We start from the raw sequence: 16,996 nt of genomic DNA, 5'->3' as shown, positions 1-16,996 counted from the left end.
ACTATTTCAGGATAATTGCAGGCATATGAACCGGAATTGGTGTAAAAGAGATCTGAATTATATAAATATTTTCCTCCGTCACAGTTTATGTTTTTAAAGAATAAATAAATACATGTCCTGATGTGGCAGACCCCCCCCCCCCCCCCCCCCCACGAGGTGTTGACGGGAGCAGGGTCTGGTGGGCCTAGCCTGAGGAAAGTGGGCCTGCAGCCCGACCGGATAGTGCGCGCACCCCTGTATTAACGATGTTGGGGGCACGGAGTGTGTTGAGGTGGCTGGGCCGGGGGCTGCTGCAGGCTCCGGGCGGCTGGTGAGTGGAGGCGCCTCACTCTGTGCGGGCGGCTGCTAGGCCGCGTTTCCATGGGGACCGCAGCCTCCCCATTGAGTTCCACTTGGTCAAGAGGAAGGTCGCCTGCCCTCAATCCCAAATCAGCTCCTTTCGCCATGAGACTTAGGGGCAGAATTGGGCCACTCAGCCTATCGAGTCCGCCCCGCCATTCAATCATGGCTGATATTTTTCTCATCCCGAACCTCCTGCCTTCTCAAAAACCTATGTATATCTTAAAGACACTCAGTGATTTGGCCTCCACAGCCTTCTGCGGCAAAGAGTTCCACAGATTCACCACCCTCGGGCTGAATTTGTGCCTCCTCATCTCTGTTTTAAAGTCTGAGATGGTGTCCTCTAGTTCTAGTTTTTCCTATAAGTGGAAACATCCCATCCACGTCCACTCTATCCAGGCCACCCAATATCCTGTAAGTTTCAATAAGATCCCCCCTCATCCTTCTGAACTCCTACGAGTACAGACCCAGAGTCCTCAACCGTTTCTCATACGGCAAGGCTCTTTATTCCTCCAGGGATCATTCTTGTAAATATCCTCTGGACTCTTTCCAAGGCCTGCACATCCTTCCTTAGATACAGGGCCCAAAACAGCTCACAATGCTCCAAACAGGGTCTGACCAGAGCCTTATACAGCTGTTGCTCTATTTATTTATCTCGGTGAATCACAAGCCTTTCCCTTGTATCGATCAAATGACCACACAACCACTTAGTTAGTTCAAAAGATGGTTTATTTACATACACAAGAGCTATCTCAAATTGCAAACACAATATCTACTACGAGTTAAACTACACCTCTCAGCTACGATAACCTATACATAACTTCAGGGCGACCGGCCCTGTGCAAATGGATAAAGGCCTTTATCTGGATTTCACTTGGCTTGTTCAATGAAAGCGTTTCTGCTGGGCTTGTCCGTCAGATAGCAATCGTTGGTCTTGAACTTAACTGGCTGTTCCTGCTGCAATTGGGTGGCACAGACCAGATCCAAGAGAGACAGAACACATGGCTGCGCTCTCTTTGGGACGGTCCTTAACCTTGGACCCAATAATTCGACAGAACTCTGATCACTCTCTTTGATTTCAGCGGGTCCTTAGCGGTCATTGACCTTGGCAGTTGTGCTTTCTGAGTAAGGGGAGGGGTGCCGATCAGTCTGTGGCTGTACCGGTTGCTTAATTGGAGTTCTATTGTCCTGGGAAAATTGGTCATTGAAACGTAAACGAGTGGGGGTTTTGGTCAGGTCTGGTTACCTGTGTTTTAGATACACATAGGCTGTGTATCTGTCTGAGTCCTGGGTTGGCCATAATTTCCATGGTCCTTTGCAGGTGGCCATGTTAGATGGCTACACAGCCTCAGAAGTACATCCCTGCTCTTGTATTCTCGCACTCTTGACACGAATGCAAACATTGCATTTGCATCCACTTAGCGGGCCTAGCACCCTAATCTCTGGCCCCAGGTGATTCTCCGACCCTGCGGAGGGTCGGAGAATTTCGTCCTTGGTCTCTGAAGCTCTTGCCTTTCTCCAGCTTATCTCTGACCAATCCTTTGGCCAACCCCTCTAATCTTCTGGCTCAAATTTCCTTATTCTTAATTCAAAAAAATGCAAACTATTGCAAGTAGTTATTAAATGACCGATTAATTTGGTTTTGATGATGTTTGAGAAGGAATGCTGGCCAAAACATGGAGACCCTCCCTTTTCTGCTAATAATTGAGCTACAACATCGTTAATACACGTTTTTAATTATTTCATGGTCGGGGGCATCATTCACTAGGCTAGCATTTGTTGTCCATCTCTAATTGACCCTAAGATGGTGGTGGTGAGCCGTCTTCTTAAACCACTGCCATTCAGGTGTTGTAGGTAAACCCATAGCGGTTGGTGTTAGGAAGGGAATCCCAGGAATTTGCTACAGTGACAGTGAAGGGACGGTGATATAGTTCCAAGTCAGGATAATAATCTTTATTAGCGCCACAAGTAGGCTTGCATTAACATTGCAATTAAGTTACTGTGAAAATCCCATAGTCGCTACACTACGACGCCTGTTCAAGTAAAGAGAGAATTCAGAATGTCCAATTCACCTAACAAGCACATCTTTCGAGACTTGTGGGAGGAAACCGCAGCACCCCGGAGGAAACCCATGCAGACATGGGGAGAACGTGCAGACCGCGCACAGACAGTGACCCAAGTGGGAATCGAACCTGTAACTTGGAGAGGAATTTGCAGGCATTGGTGTTGAAGAAACCAGTCTTATCCAAGATCTTTCCAAAAAGGCAGCACCTTTGATAATGCAGCAGTTTTCAGGACCGATATAAAGAAGGACAATGTTTGACCGACATGTCTTTAAGCAAAGTAGTAGGTTTGAATCCTGGAGTCTGGTAGAGTAGGAGCATAGAGATGGGGTAAAGCTTCACCCTGAAAATGCGATGGTGTGATTTCTGAATAATGCAGGAATTTAAGTAAATTCAATCTATTTTCTTTGCTTAAATCTTTACTGTGTGGAGTTTCATTTATATTCATGCTAACTTGTCTTATGTTTCCTTCTCCCAGTTCTCATTTTAGTTCCGTGGAGACCCAGTGCCGTCTGGTACACACAGGTTCACAGAAGCTACAAGAGGTAGCAGAGGAGAGCAACTCTACAGAGCTAACACATACCAGGCATTCAGAAGATTTCAGGTAATTCACTTCCTTTATCAGCTGCACTGTTTTAAACTTGATATTTGGGGAACCAAATGTCTAATTTTGAACCTGACAGTTCAATTTCAAGATGGCCATCCAGAAATTCTGATGTTTGAAAAATAAACTGCAATATCCTGTTTTCTCAGACAGGTGGGTGAATTCTCCATCCTGGGACACCTGAAGTACATTTTCCGATGGGAGGGAGAATTGTAAAATCGGCGTCGGGCATCGGTGGGTGCCGATTTGTTTCCGATGCTCTGACCCATCACAGGATCGAGTTCCATGCCTGTGTTCCAGCGGTAGGATGTAAATGACCCATTTGCATCCATTTAGCGGGCCCAGCACCCGAATCTCTGGCCCCAGGTGATTCTCCAGTCGACAGGGCCACAAATCAGGTGGAAGGGGTTTAAAACAGGTCTCACTAAACGTGAGCATTTCATGGTGGGCTCGCAGTTGGCCAAGGGGATAACTCCCCTTGTCCCTTTCGTTAGTGGGTCTCCGTGGTGGGTCCCTTTAGTCAGAGGGTCTTTGTAGGGGGGCTGGGGGGTGGGGGGGGGGGGTCCTCTAATTAGGGGGTCTCTGTGGGTGGTCCCTCTAGTTACTTGGCCCCTAGTGGGGGGGAATCTCCCTATTCAGAGGGTCTGGGGGGGTAGTCACTCTTCAGGTGGGGGTCTCTGGCGGAGGCGAGGGGGCATTTCCCTATTCAGGGGGAACCTGGGGGGGTCTCCCTACATTAAGGGAGTCCTGGGGGAGGGGGGTGGTCCGGTCACCCCTGTACTTGGGGCAGGGGGGAGTCACTCAGGCAATCTGGGGGTAGGGGACTGCTGTGCGGGGTTGGCCAGCCATAGGACTTCGCTATCGGGCTGCCCACTCAAAATTACAGGAATGCTGCACACTTAAGGATGCAGAATTGCTTCCTGATTTACGCTCCCAGGGGATTGTAAATTGGTTGCAATTTTCCTCCAGCGGGAGAACAGAGTCTCCCATAGGGAGAATCTCACCCGGGGTCTTGATAAAGGCCGCAAGCAAAATGTCCTGGCTTTTCAGATGGTATCAGATCCTGTTTGCGTGTTAGAAATTGGACTGGTTCACGCAGTCTTTTCAAAATGCTCAGTCTGGCTTTGAACTGCTCTTAAAGTGCTCATGTGTTCCTGTCTGGAATTGTACAGAGCTTTTTCAGATCCCCTCCATTCAATGCTGTACAATTGTAGATCTGTAGCAGGCAGCACAACAGTTGCTTTCCAGACCCGAGAGCAGAAAAATTAGCCAGGCTCACTTTGTATCACCCCTTTTTTGAATGTGACATTGAGTGAGAAAAGGATTGGACTCTACTCTGATTGCTCCCTTGTTCAAATGGCTTGCGGATATTCACTTTCTAAAGAAGAAAGAGTTGGTCTTTATATTCTGTGCTGAGAGTATACCAAATTGCTTTATAGCTGACACATTACTTTTGAACTGTCATCACTGTTTCGTGGGCAATCACAGCAATCAAAATTGTACACAGCAAGATCTTCCAAACAGAACAGGATAATGACCAGTTAATCTGCTTGGGTGACATTTGGTAAGGGGGAAATGTTTCCCACGGAACAGAGAGAACTCCCTGCACATCTGTTGAAATGTGCCGTAAAATCTTTAATATTTGCCTGAACAGGCAGTTCAGCCTGATTTAAAGTTTCCTCCAGAAGACAGTACCTCTAATAATTCAGCTTCTCCATAAGTACAGCTTATATGGTTAAGTTCAGCTGTGGGATTCTGATTCAGAGATGAGTGTGCCAGGAATTGGGAGTAATCCATTTGGCCCCTTGAGCGTTCTCTGCCATTCAATTTAATCATGGCTAATTTGTTTCACAGCTCCGTTTACTTACCATTTAAGTAAATGTGCTTTCATTTAGCCAAGCTGCTAGAATGGAGAATGATCAGCTACATTAGGAATCAGAAGGTTACCTGTGAAACACTACTCCAGCAGGAATCAATTCCTTAAGATGAGGATATTTGGGAAGAACAGAATAAGGAATTTGCTGTTACATCTTGTAAGCATAGAGCAGAACCATTCTGTGCTGATGGGACAATTTAGCTCAAATTGGTATTGTGTGACTCACTCTCACCTTTTCCACCTGGCTTTATGGTGAGTGTCATAGAACTCTCATTCACTTCATGCTTACAGATTCTTCACAGCATGTCAGCTACTGGAAAGATCAGAAGATTCAAATAACTGCAATTAAACAGGCAAAACTTGGTCATAGTCAAAAATGGGGTGGCATGGTGGCACACTGCTGCCTTTCAACTCTAAGGACCTGGGTTCAATTCCAGCCTTGGGTGACTGTCTGTGTGGAGTTTGCACATTCTCCCTGTGTCTGCATGGGTTTTCTCCAATTTTCACCCACAGTCCAGATATGTGCTTTAGGTGGATTGGCCATGCTAAATTTCCCCTTAGTATCCAAAGATGTGGAAGTTAGGTGTATAGGCCTGGGTGGGGTGCTCTTTCGGAGGGTCGGTGCAAACCTGATGGGCCGAATGGCCTCCTTCTGCGCTGTAAGAATTCTATGGTACTGAATGTTGAAGTTTCTCAGGCCAACGGGTTTCACCATGAAGGACAAGGAAAGATGCTGATCCTCAGTGGTCTTTGTAAGTAGAGCAGATCACTCAACACTGCATTTCATAGAACTGGATATTGATAAAAGTAATGACATTGCTTGTAGGGGGTCGGGATTGAAGGCATTAGCAACAGCGCCGGTCCCGACGGCCCCGGGGAAATATTCAGGGAGTCCGGTAGTAATAGCTTTGTTGAGAATTTGGAGGTAGTCTCGCCAGCATGAAAGGATTTAGGACACTAAATGATTTGTTTCTTTGGGGGTCGGTTTGCAGGATTAAAGGAACTGGGAGCGAAGTATGGGCTGGAGCAGGGGGAAATATTTCGATACTTGCAGGTTTGAGACTTTGCCAGAAAGGAGATACAGAGCTTCCCAGCAGAGCCGGCCTCCACATTGATGGAGGAGGTGCAGATTCAGGTGGACTGGAAAAGGGGGTAGTGTCGATGGTTTAAGGGGCTATTTTGGAAGAGGAAAATGCGCCACTGGATGGGATCAAGGCAAAGTGGGAGTGTTATGGGCAGCATGGTAGCATTGTGGATAGCACAATCGCTTCACAGCTCCAGGGTCCCAGGTTCGATTCCGGCTTGGGTCACTGTCTGTGCGGAGTCTGCACATCCTCCCTGTGTGTGCGTGGGTTTCCTCCGGGTCCTCCGGTTTCCTCCCACAGTCCAAAGATGTGCGGGTTAGGTGGTTTGGCCATGATAAATTGCCCTTCATGTCCAAAATTGCCCTTAGTGTTAGGTGGGGTTACTGAGTTATGGGGATAAGGTGGAGGTGTTGACCTTGGGTAGGGGGTAGGGTGCTCTTTCCAAGAGCCGGTGCAGACTCGATGGGCCAAATGGCCTCCTTCTGCACTGTAAATTCTATGTAAGAGGTGGGAGAGGGTATGGAGGAGGGATTCTGGTGTGATGTGCTCCGGAGGGTGAACACCTCCACCTTGTGCGCGAGGTTGGGGCTGATACAGCTGAAGGTGGTATATAGAGCACACCTCAAAAGGGCGAGGATGAACTGGCTCTTTGAGGGGGTAGAAGATGTGTGTGAACGTAGCGGGGTGGAGGGGGAGGGGGCGTGAATCACGTTCATATGTTTTGGTCCTGTCCGAAGCTGGAGGATTACTGGAAGGAGGTTTTTAAGGTAATCTCTAAAGTGGTGCATGTGAAACTGGACCCCAGCCCTTGGGAGGCCATATTCGGGGTGTTGGACCAGCCGGGGTTGGAAACGGGTGCGGAGGCAGATGTTGTAGCCTTCGCCTCGTTGATTGCCCGAAGGCTGATCTGTTGGGATGGAGATCAACCTCTCCATCCTGTGCCCTGGCGTGGAGGGAGGACCTGCTGGAATTCTTGACTCTTGAGAAGGTCAAATTTGAACTGAGGGGAAGGATGGAGGGGTTCTACAATTCATGGCTGTTATTCATTATGCACTTTCGAGAATTGGATTACGTTGAACATTGGTGGGGGGGGTGTTGGGAGGATTGGGGGAGAGGGGCTGCGTGTGTTAATGGTGACTATGGGCGATTTCTGATTCCTTTTTGTCATTTGTTTATGTTAACATGCGGGCTAATGTTTGGGGGTTTGGTGGGAGGATGGGATTGTTGTCATTGATATGGGGATTGACATTGCATTCGTTACTGATTATTGTTTATTGTTGGTGGGTGTAAATTTGGGAGAAAATGTGAAAAAGGAGGAGAATAAAAATATTTTTTTAAAAAGTGATTTTAAATGCAGGTTTTATTATTAGTGTGGAATTATTATTTTATTATTATTCGTGGTTGCCCACAGTATCCTACCTCCAATGCCGGGACAAGAGAGTCATTTGCGCTGGGGAAACAAAAAGTATGAAGATCTACATATAGTGCACATCAAGGCAACATATAATAAGTAAGTAACTGGTGCAGTAATGTACAATGACAAATACAGTATTAGCTAATCTGAGGCAAATAACGGTTAGGGCACTATAATTGGAATCACTTTTCCAAATGAAGAAACAGGAGAAAGTTAGTTAACTGCTGATCCATTGCTTCCTGCTGTAATATACGAGACTTAGGAGCGAGAGTAGACCATTCGGCCCCTCAGGTTTGCTCTGCTGGTCAATAAGATCATAGCTGATCTGATTGTGGCTTCAACTCCACTTTCCTGTCTGACCACCATAACCCTGAACTCCCTCGTTGAACAGAAATCAATCTAACTCAGCCTTGTGTATATTCAATGACCTGGCCTTCCCACTCCTCTCGGGCAGAGAATTCCCCGGTTTAATGACCCCTTAAGAGAAGAAATCTCTCCTTATCTCCGTCTTAAATGGGAAACCACCAATTTTTAAACAATATCTCGTAGTTTTAGACACCCCACAAGAGGAAACATCCTCACAGCATCCACCTGTCAAGTCCTCTCAGAATCCTATATGTTTCAAAAAGATCACCTCTCATTCTTCTAAAGCCCAATGACTCCAAGCCCAACGTGCTCTAGTTTTTCTCATAAGATAACCTCATCAGCTAAAATACATATGTGAATGTCTATTGTGGACAAGATTGGGCTTGGTTTTGATTGATCGTGTTATCAAATGGCTTTGGGACACTGTGTCCATGTAAAACAGAAATGGCCACTTGCTCGAGCACCAGTCAGTGCCTTCAGGAGGGATGAGGTCCCAAAGGCAGAATACAGGGAGCTAGGAAGGAAGTTAAGACATCGGACCTCAAAGGTAGTGATCTCAGGATTACTACCGGTGCCACGTGCTAGTCAGAGAAGAAATGACAAGATATATAGGATGAATACGTGGCTGAAGAGATGGTGTCAGGGGGGAGGGTTTCAGATTCCTGGGGCATTAGGACCGGTTCTGGGGGAGGTGGGACCTGTACAAACTGGACGGGTTACACCTGAGCAGGACTGTAACTGATGTCCTAAGGGGGCTATTTGCTAGAGCGGTTGTGGAGGGTTTAAACTAAAATGCCAGGGGGGTGGGAACCTACGCAAGGAGTCAGAGAAAGAGGGAGCAAGGACAAAAGCAAAAGGTAGAAAAGTGAAGAAGAAAAGTGATAGGTGGAGAAACCAAGGAGAAAATTCAAACAGGGCAGTAGAGAATAATATTGTGAGCAAGGTAAGCATTGTGAAAAAAACAAACTTAAAGGCTCTGTGCCTTTATGCACGGAGCATTTGCAATAAAGTGGATGAACTAATTGTGCAGATAGATATAAATGGGTATGATATCATTGGGATTACGGAGACATGGCTGCAGGGTGAACAGGCATGGGAACTGAATTCCCAGGGTTCTCAGTATTTAGGAAGGACAGGCATAAAAGAAAAGGTGATGATGTGGCACTGCTGGTTAAAGAGGAAATTAACACAATAGTGAGAAAGGATATTAGCTCTGACAATGTGGAATCTGTATGGGTAGAGTTGAGAAATACCAAGGGACAAAAAACAGTGGGTGTCATATATAGACCCCCAAACTGCACTGGTGAGGTTGGGAATGGCATTAAACAAGAAATGAATGATGCATGTAATAAGGGAATATCGGTGATCATGGGTGATTTTAATCTTTACATAGATTGGGCAAATGAAATTATCCACAATGCCGTAGAGGAGGAATTCCTGGAGTGTATACGGGATGGTTTTCTTGACCAATATGTGGAGGAACCAACAAGAGAGCAGGCCACCTTAGGCTGGGTACTGTGTAATGAGAAGGGAATTATTGCCAATCTGGCTGTACGTGACTTCTTGGGGATGAGCGACCATAACATGATAGAACTTTTTATCAAGGTGGAGAGTGAAGTAGTTGATTCGGAGACTAGGGTGCTGAATCTTAATAAAGGGAACTATGAGGCTATGAGGCGTGAGTTTGTCTTGATAGATTGGGGAGAGTTACTTAAAGGGATAACAGTGGATAGACAATGGTAAACATTCAAGGAACACATGGAGGAACTACAGCAACTGTTCATTCCTGTCTGGCACAAAAGCAAAGGGGGTAAGTGGGCCAATCCATGGCTTACAAAGGAAATTAGAAATAGTATCCAATCCAAGGAAGAAGCATACAGATTGGCCAAGAAAAATAATAGGTCTGTGGATTGGGAGCAGTTTAGAATTCAGAAAAGGGCGAAGGGATTGATTAAGAAGGGGAAAGTACAGTACGAAAGGAAGCTTGCAGGGAACATAAAGACTGACACTAAGAGTTTCTGCAGATCTGTGAAGAGAAAGAGATTGGTAAAGAGAAAAGTAGGCCCATTGCAGACAGAATCAGCGGGATGCGTAATAAGGGACAAAGAAATGGCTGAGCAATTAAATACATACTTTGGTTCTGTCTTCACAAATGATACAAATCAGATCCCAGAAATGTTGGAGAATGAAAGGTTTAGTGAGAGGGAAGAACTGAGGGAGATCAACATTAGTAGAGAAATGGTGCTGGGAAATTGATGGGATTGAAGGTGGATAAATCCCCAGGGCCTGAGAATCTGCATCCCAGAGTGCTTAAGGAGGTGGCTCTGGAAATAGTTGATGCATTGGTGGTCATCTTCCAGGATTCTATAGACTCTGGAACTGTCCCTGCAAATTGGAGGGTAACTCGCGTCACTCCGATATTCAAAAAGGGAGGTAGAGAGAAAGCAGGGAATTATAGACCAGTAAGCCGAACATCGGGGAAATGCTTGAATCCATTATCAAGGACTTTATAGCAGAACATTTAATTTAGAAAGCAGTGGCAGGATCAGTCAGAGTCAGCATGGATTTATGAAGGGAAAATCATGCTTGACAAATCTGTTGGAATTCTTTGAAGAGATAACCAGTACAGTTGACAAGGGGGAACCAGTCGATCTGGTATATTTGGACTTTCAGAAGGCGTTTGACAAAGTCCAGCATAAGAGATTATTTTGCAAAATTAAAGCGCATGGGATTGGGGGAAATGTATTGAGGTGGATAGAAAACTAGTTGACAGAGAGGAAACAAAGAGTAGAGATTAATGGGTCCTTTTAAAAATGGCAGGCAGTAACCAGTGGGGTACCACAGGGATCGGTGCTGGGACCCCAGCTATTCACAATATATTTATATTTTTTTAAACAAACAATTTTATTGAGTTATTTTTTGGCATTGTGAACAGTTACAGATTACAGAAATATGCAAACAACAACGGAAACCAACACTTCGACCAAACCACAGTGCACATAACCGCTCCTCTCCTATAAACACTACCCGCCTATTTATCCCTCTGACTGTAACCCCCCCGCCGACGTTCAATCTCCCGCGAAGAAGTCGATGTATGGTTGCTACCTTTGGGTGAACCCCAGTACAGATCCCCTCAAGGTGAACTTGATTTTTTCTCTACCCAGAAAACTCGACATGTCCGAAAGCCATAGTTCGGTCTTCGGGGTTTTGAGTCCCTCCATGCTAACGGTATTCGTCGCCGGGCTATCAGGGAAGCAAAGGCCAGAACATCGGCCTCTTTCTCCTCCTGGACTCCCGGGTCTTCCGAAACCCCGAAAATTGCCACCTCTGGACTCATCACCACCCTTGTTTTCAGTACCCGGGACATGACACCCGCAAATCCCTCCCAGTAACCCCTAAGCTTAGGGCATGCCCAAAACATGTGTACGTGTTCGCTGATCCTCCCGCGCATCTAGCGCACTTGTCCTCTACCCCAATGAATTTGCTCATCCGAGCCACCGTCATGTGGGCCCGGTGAATGACCTTAAATTGAATCAGGCTGAGCCTGGCAAAGTTGCGGTTGAGTTTACCCTACTCAGGGCTTCCGCCCATACCCCGTCCTCCATCTCCCCGTCGAGTTCCTCCTCCCATTTGAGTTTCAGTTCCTCCGTCTGGGATTATTCCCCTTCATGAGCACCTTGTAGATATCCGAGACTCTACCCTCTCCTCCTTCTCCTCTAGAGAATATTCTGTCCTGGATCCCTATTGGCGGGAGGCGTGGGAAGGATGGGACCTGTCTGCGTATAAGTCCCGTACCTGTAAATAACTAAAGTCATTTCCCCATACCAGCCCAAATTTCTCCTCCAACGCCCTCAAGCTTGCAAAGCTCCCCTCCAGGAAGATATCACCCACCCTTCTCACCCCCGCCCGCCGCCATGTTCGAAACCCTCCATCCATGTTCCCGGGAGCGAATCGATGGTTATCACATATTGGAGCCCAGACCGATGCACCCACCTTCCCTACATGTTTCCTCCACTGGCCCCATATCCGCAGGGCCGCCCCCACTACCGGGCTGGTGGAGTACCTGGCCGGCGAAAGCGGTAGGGGAGGCGTGACCAGGGCTGCCAAGCTGGTGCCCCTGCACGAAGCCGCCTCCACCCGCTCCCAAATAGACCCTGTACCCATCATCCATTTCCCTATCATGGCTATGTTAGCCGCCCAGTAATAGTTGATCAGATTCGGCAACGCCAGTCCCCCCTCGCTGCGGTTCCTTTCCAGCATCGCCTTCCTTACTCGTGGGGATTTTCCCGCGCAGTCAAAGCTCATAATGATTTTGCTGGTCCTTTTGAAGAAGGACCGTGGGATAAAGATCGGGAGGCACTGAAAAATGAACAGGAATCTTGGGAGGATTGTCATCTTTACCGTCTGCACCGACCCCGCAAGTGATAGCGTGAGTGCATCCTATCTCCGAAACTCCCTCTTCATTTGTTCCACCACTCTCATCAAATTTAACTTATGCAACCTGCCCCAGTCTCGTACCACCTGTACTCTCAAGTATCGGAAACTTTCCCCAACCAGCTTAAATGGCAGCTCCTTCAGCCTATTCTCCTGGCCCCTTGCCTGCACTACAAACATGTCACTCTTGGACATATTTAATTTGTACCCTGAGAACCGGCCAAACTTTCTCAGTGTTTCCAGTATATTGTTCATCCCGGCCAGTGGGTCTGACACGTACAGGAGCAGGTCGTCCGCATAGAGACCTTGTGCTCACCACCCCAGTCATTCCCTTCCACCCCTTTGCAGCTCTCAGAGCAATCGCCAACGGTTCTATGGCCAGCGCGAACAGCAACGGGGCGAGTAGGCATCCCTGTCTGGTCCCGCGATGTAATCTGAAATTGTCTGACGTCGTCCTGTTCGTCCTTACGCTAGCTTTTGGGGCCTGGTACAATAGTCTGACCCAATTAACCAGTCCCTCCCCGAACCCAAACCGTCCGAGTACCTCCCACAAATAGTCCCACTCCACGCGGTCAAAGGCCTTCTCAGCGTCCATTGCCACCACTATCTCTACCTCCTTGCCCGTCGGGGGCATCATAATCAAATTAAGCAATCTTCTCAAGTTGGCTGCCAGCTGTCTGCCTTTAACAAATACTGTTTGGTCGTCCCCAATCACCTCCGGTACACAGTCCTCAATTCTAATCGCCAGGACCTTGGCGTCCACATTAATCAGGGAGATTGGCCTGTATGATCCGCAGGATTCCAGATCCTTGTCCCGCTTTAATATCAGCGTGATGGTGGCCTGCGACATCGTCGGAGGTAGGGTCCCTCTGTCCCTCACCTCATTAAAAACCCTGATCAGCACCGGCCCCACTATCTCCGAGAACTTTTTGTAGAACTCTACCGGGTATCCATCCGGTCCCGGGGCTTTACCTGACTGCATGGCCTTTAGGCCCCCCAGTACCTCCTCCACTCTAATCGGGGCCCCCAGCCCGTCCACTAGTCCCCTGCCCACTTTTGGGAAGGTTAGTCCATCCAGGAACCGCCTCATCTTCTCCGGCTCCTCCGGGGGTTCTGAAGTGTAGAGCTTACTATAAAAGTACCGAAACACCTTATTCAGTCCTGGTGGGTCCCCCACTCTGCTCCCCTTCCCGACCACCACCCTACTTACTTCCCTGGCCGCCTCCGTCCTCCTGAGTTGCTGCGCTAGCAATCTGCTAGCCTTCTCCCCATGCTCATACACCACTCCCCTTGCCTTCCTAAGTTGTTCCACGGCTCTACTCGTGGATAGCACTCCCAGTTCCTCCTGCAGTCTCCGTCTCTCCCTGAGTAGGTCCTCCCCCGGGGACCCCGCATGCTCCTCGTCTATCCGTTGGATCTCCTTAACCAATCTATCCATTTCTGCTCTGTCCGTCCTATCCCTGTGAGCCCGAATTGAGATCAGCTCCCCCCTCGCTACTGCCTTCAGCGCCTCCCACAGGGTCACTGCTGAAACCTCCCCCGTATCGTTCACCTGCAGGTAATTTTGCATATACTTCCGCAGTCTCTCACATATCCCCTCCTCCGCCAGCAATCCTACATCTAACCTCCATTGCGGCGTTGATAATTCTCCCTGCAGACCTGCAGGTCCACCCAATGTGGGGCATGGTCCGAAATAGTGATCGCCGTGTATTCCGTATTTTTTACCTCCCTTATACAGTCCCTGCTCATGATAAAGAAATCGATCCTAGAGTATACTCTGTGGACATGTGAGTAAAACGAATATCCCCTTCCTGTAGGCTCTCCATGGGTCTACTGCCCCCATTTGCTTCATGAACCCTTTCAGCTCCCTTGCCATTGCTGGGAGCCTACCCGTTCTGGGACATGACCGGCCTAGACCCGGGTCGAGGACCGTATTGAAGTCCGTCTCCCCCCCCACTCTCCAATAATCAACTTGCGTGAGTCTAGGTCTGGGATTTTCCCCAACACTCTTTTAATAAAGTCAGCGTCGTCCCAATTCGGAGCATATATATTCACCAGCACCACTCTCCTCCCCTCCAGCTTGCCCCTTGCCATAAGGAATCTGCCCCCGCCGTCTGCGACTACGCCCTCCGCCTCAAATTGAACCCGCTTATTGATCATAATTGCTACCCTCCTGGACTTAGAGTCCAAGCCTGAGTGGAAAACCTGGCTGATCCAGCTCTTCCTTAGTCTAATCTGGTCAGACACTTTCAAATGTGTCTCCTGCAGCATAATTACGTCCGCCTGTAGAGCCCACAAGTGCACGATCACACGTGCCCGTTTGACTGGCCCGTTTAGTCCTCTGACATTCCTGGTGATCAGCCTGGTTGGGGGGCACACAGCGCCCCACCCCCCACCCCCCACCCCCCCCATCCCCCCTGCGCGCACCGGTCAATCATAACCCTTCTTGGGCCCGCCCCCGGCCCATGTTCGCCTCTTGGCAGTTCACAATATATATTAATGATTTGGATGAGGGAACAAAATGTAACATCTCAAAGTTTTCAGGTGATACCAAATTAAGTGGGAGGGTGAATTGTGACAAGGATGCAGGGACCCTACAGCAAGATCTGGACAGTTTGGGCGAGTGGACAAACCAATGGCAGATGCAGTATAATTTGGATAAGTGTGAGGTTATTCATTTTGGAAGCAAAAACAGGAAGGCAGATTACTACCTGAATGACTGTAAATTGGGAGAGGGGAGTGTGTAGCGGGACCTGGGTGTCCTTGTGCACGATTCGCTGAAGATAAGCATGCAGGTGCAGCAGGTGGTAAAGAAGGCTAATGGTATGTTGGCCTTCATTGCAAGAGGTTTTGAGTATAGAAGCAGGGATATGTTGCTGCAATTGTACAGTGCCTTGGTGAGGCCACATTTGGAGTATTGTGTGTAGTTTTGGTCTCCTTCTCTGAGGAAGGATGTTCTTGCTCACGAGGGAGTGCAGCAAAGGTTTATCAGACTGATTCCAGGGATGGCAGGACTGTCAAATGAGGAGAGATCGACTAGGTTGGGATTGTTCTCGCTGGAGTTCAGAAGAATGAGGGGGGGGATCTCATAGAGACGTATAAAATTCTAACAGGACTAGACAGGGTAGATGCAGGGAAGATGTTACCAATGATAGGTGTGTCCAGAACCAGGGGTCACAGCCTGAGGATTCAGGGTAAACCATTTGGGACAGAGATAAGGAGACACTTCTTCACACACAGAGTGGGGAGCCTGTGGAATTCATTACCACGGGAAGTAGTTGATGCTAAAACTTTGAATATATTCAAGAGGCGGCTGGATATAGCACTTGGAGAGAATGGGATCAAAGGCTATGGGGAGAAAGCAGGATTAGGCTATTGAGTTGGATGATCAGCCATGATCGTGATGAATGGCGGAGCAGGCTCCTCTGCTCCTATCTTCTATGTATCTATGTTTGATAGAGGAAAAATATTTGGCAATAAATTAATCAGAATGGTCAGCTGCAATCTTAAAGTTGGTGATGCTTCAGTGTCAACAGTGTCTTTCACGAGAGTGAAGGTTTCAATTAAATCAATAATTCATTCAAAGTGGTTGATGCAGAAAGCATTACATTTCAGAATTCGATCTATAAAAAATATATAAAGCAACAGCAATACCTGAGGTCTTGAAAAACCTATTAGCTTTTGTTTTTTTAAAATTAAATCAATACATTCAGAATATTGTACGTTAATTTTCTGAAAATACCGATAACTCATTAACCAAAGCAAAACTATGTTACGGTTTGGCGATTATTATTTTATGATCTTAAAGTTAACAATTTTTCTACTTCCCTTTTCTTTTGCCTAGGAATCCAAATCTTCCTCCAGGGTACAATCTGTCCTCACCCTGAACCCACAACTCTCTAGTTTCTCTCCTGTGGCTCGGTGGTAGAAGCCTCATCTCGAAGTCATATGGCTTTGAGTTTAAGTCCACTCCAGGACATCAGTACAAAAATCGAGGCTGACACTCCAGTGCTGTATTGAGAGGGTGCTGCACTCCAGTGTGCCATCTCTCATATGAGATAAGATCCCATCTACACTCTCGGGTGAACATATAAATTCTGTGGCACTATATCGAAGGTCACCAAGGGAGTTATCCTCAGTATCTTAGCCAATATTTACACTTCAATCAACATCACCAAAAAGAGATTGTCTGGTTATTAGTTTATTTCTGTTGGTGGTAGCTTTCAGTACACAAATTGGCTGTGTTTAGTACATTTTAATAGTAACTACACTTCAAAAATATTTCACCGGAGGCAAAGCACTATGAGATGTTTGCTGGCTCTGAAAAATGCTGGATAAACACAAGTCTTTTCCAATCTCCTCTCTGAGTTTGTTTCATCATGTGACTCATCTCCTGCACCTTTAACCCATTCCCTTTGAACTGCTTTTCTTATGGCCTTCTTTTTGTCTGACAGTGAATGGTTTCTTCTCATCAGGTACTGTTCCCCTCCCATTTAAAACCACCTTCATCAGTCTCCGGCTCACAAAACCATTCTTGATCCCTGTGTCCTTTCAGCAATTTTGCTGTCCCATCCTCCACCTCTTTTTGTTCGCCAAACTTCTTGAATGTGCAGTCACCTCCTGAATTTGTGCTCATCTTTCCCATGATGCCCTGTTTGGATCTCTCCAATTAGATTTCTATGTCAGCCTCATCACCAAAGGACTGAGAAACAAAGTCATAAAATACATTCCCTGTGACTGTGATCATAGTTTATTATCCTTTTGCATTTTCCTTCACCACTCCACCAGCTTCGAAAGCCTCCACTCCATTGTCCA

General features: G+C 47.3%; 1 protein-coding gene across 4 annotated transcripts in view; it reads left to right on the top strand.

Moving 5' to 3' along the window:
- Positions 1–139: 139 nt before the first annotated feature.
- Positions 140–16,996, top strand: part of mrps11 (mitochondrial ribosomal protein S11) — a 39,840-nt gene continuing 22,983 nt past the window's right edge. For all 4 annotated transcript variants that reach the window (XM_038812920.1, XM_038812919.1, XM_038812918.1 and 1 more), the window contains exons 1-3: positions 140–310; positions 2,881–3,006; positions 7,379–7,477. In XM_038812920.1, coding sequence (XP_038668848.1) covers positions 246–310; positions 2,881–3,006; positions 7,379–7,477 — 290 coding nt within the window. In that variant the 5' untranslated portion in view covers positions 140–245. The remainder of the gene's footprint in view (positions 311–2,880; positions 3,007–7,378; positions 7,478–16,996) is intronic.

This window comes from Scyliorhinus canicula, chromosome 12 (assembly GCF_902713615.1).
Source record: "Scyliorhinus canicula chromosome 12, sScyCan1.1, whole genome shotgun sequence".
NCBI classification, from domain to species: domain Eukaryota; kingdom Metazoa; phylum Chordata; class Chondrichthyes; order Carcharhiniformes; family Scyliorhinidae; genus Scyliorhinus; species Scyliorhinus canicula.
The sequence above is the reverse complement of the archived record's forward strand: the minus strand, read 5'-3'. Positions and strand labels throughout refer to the sequence as shown.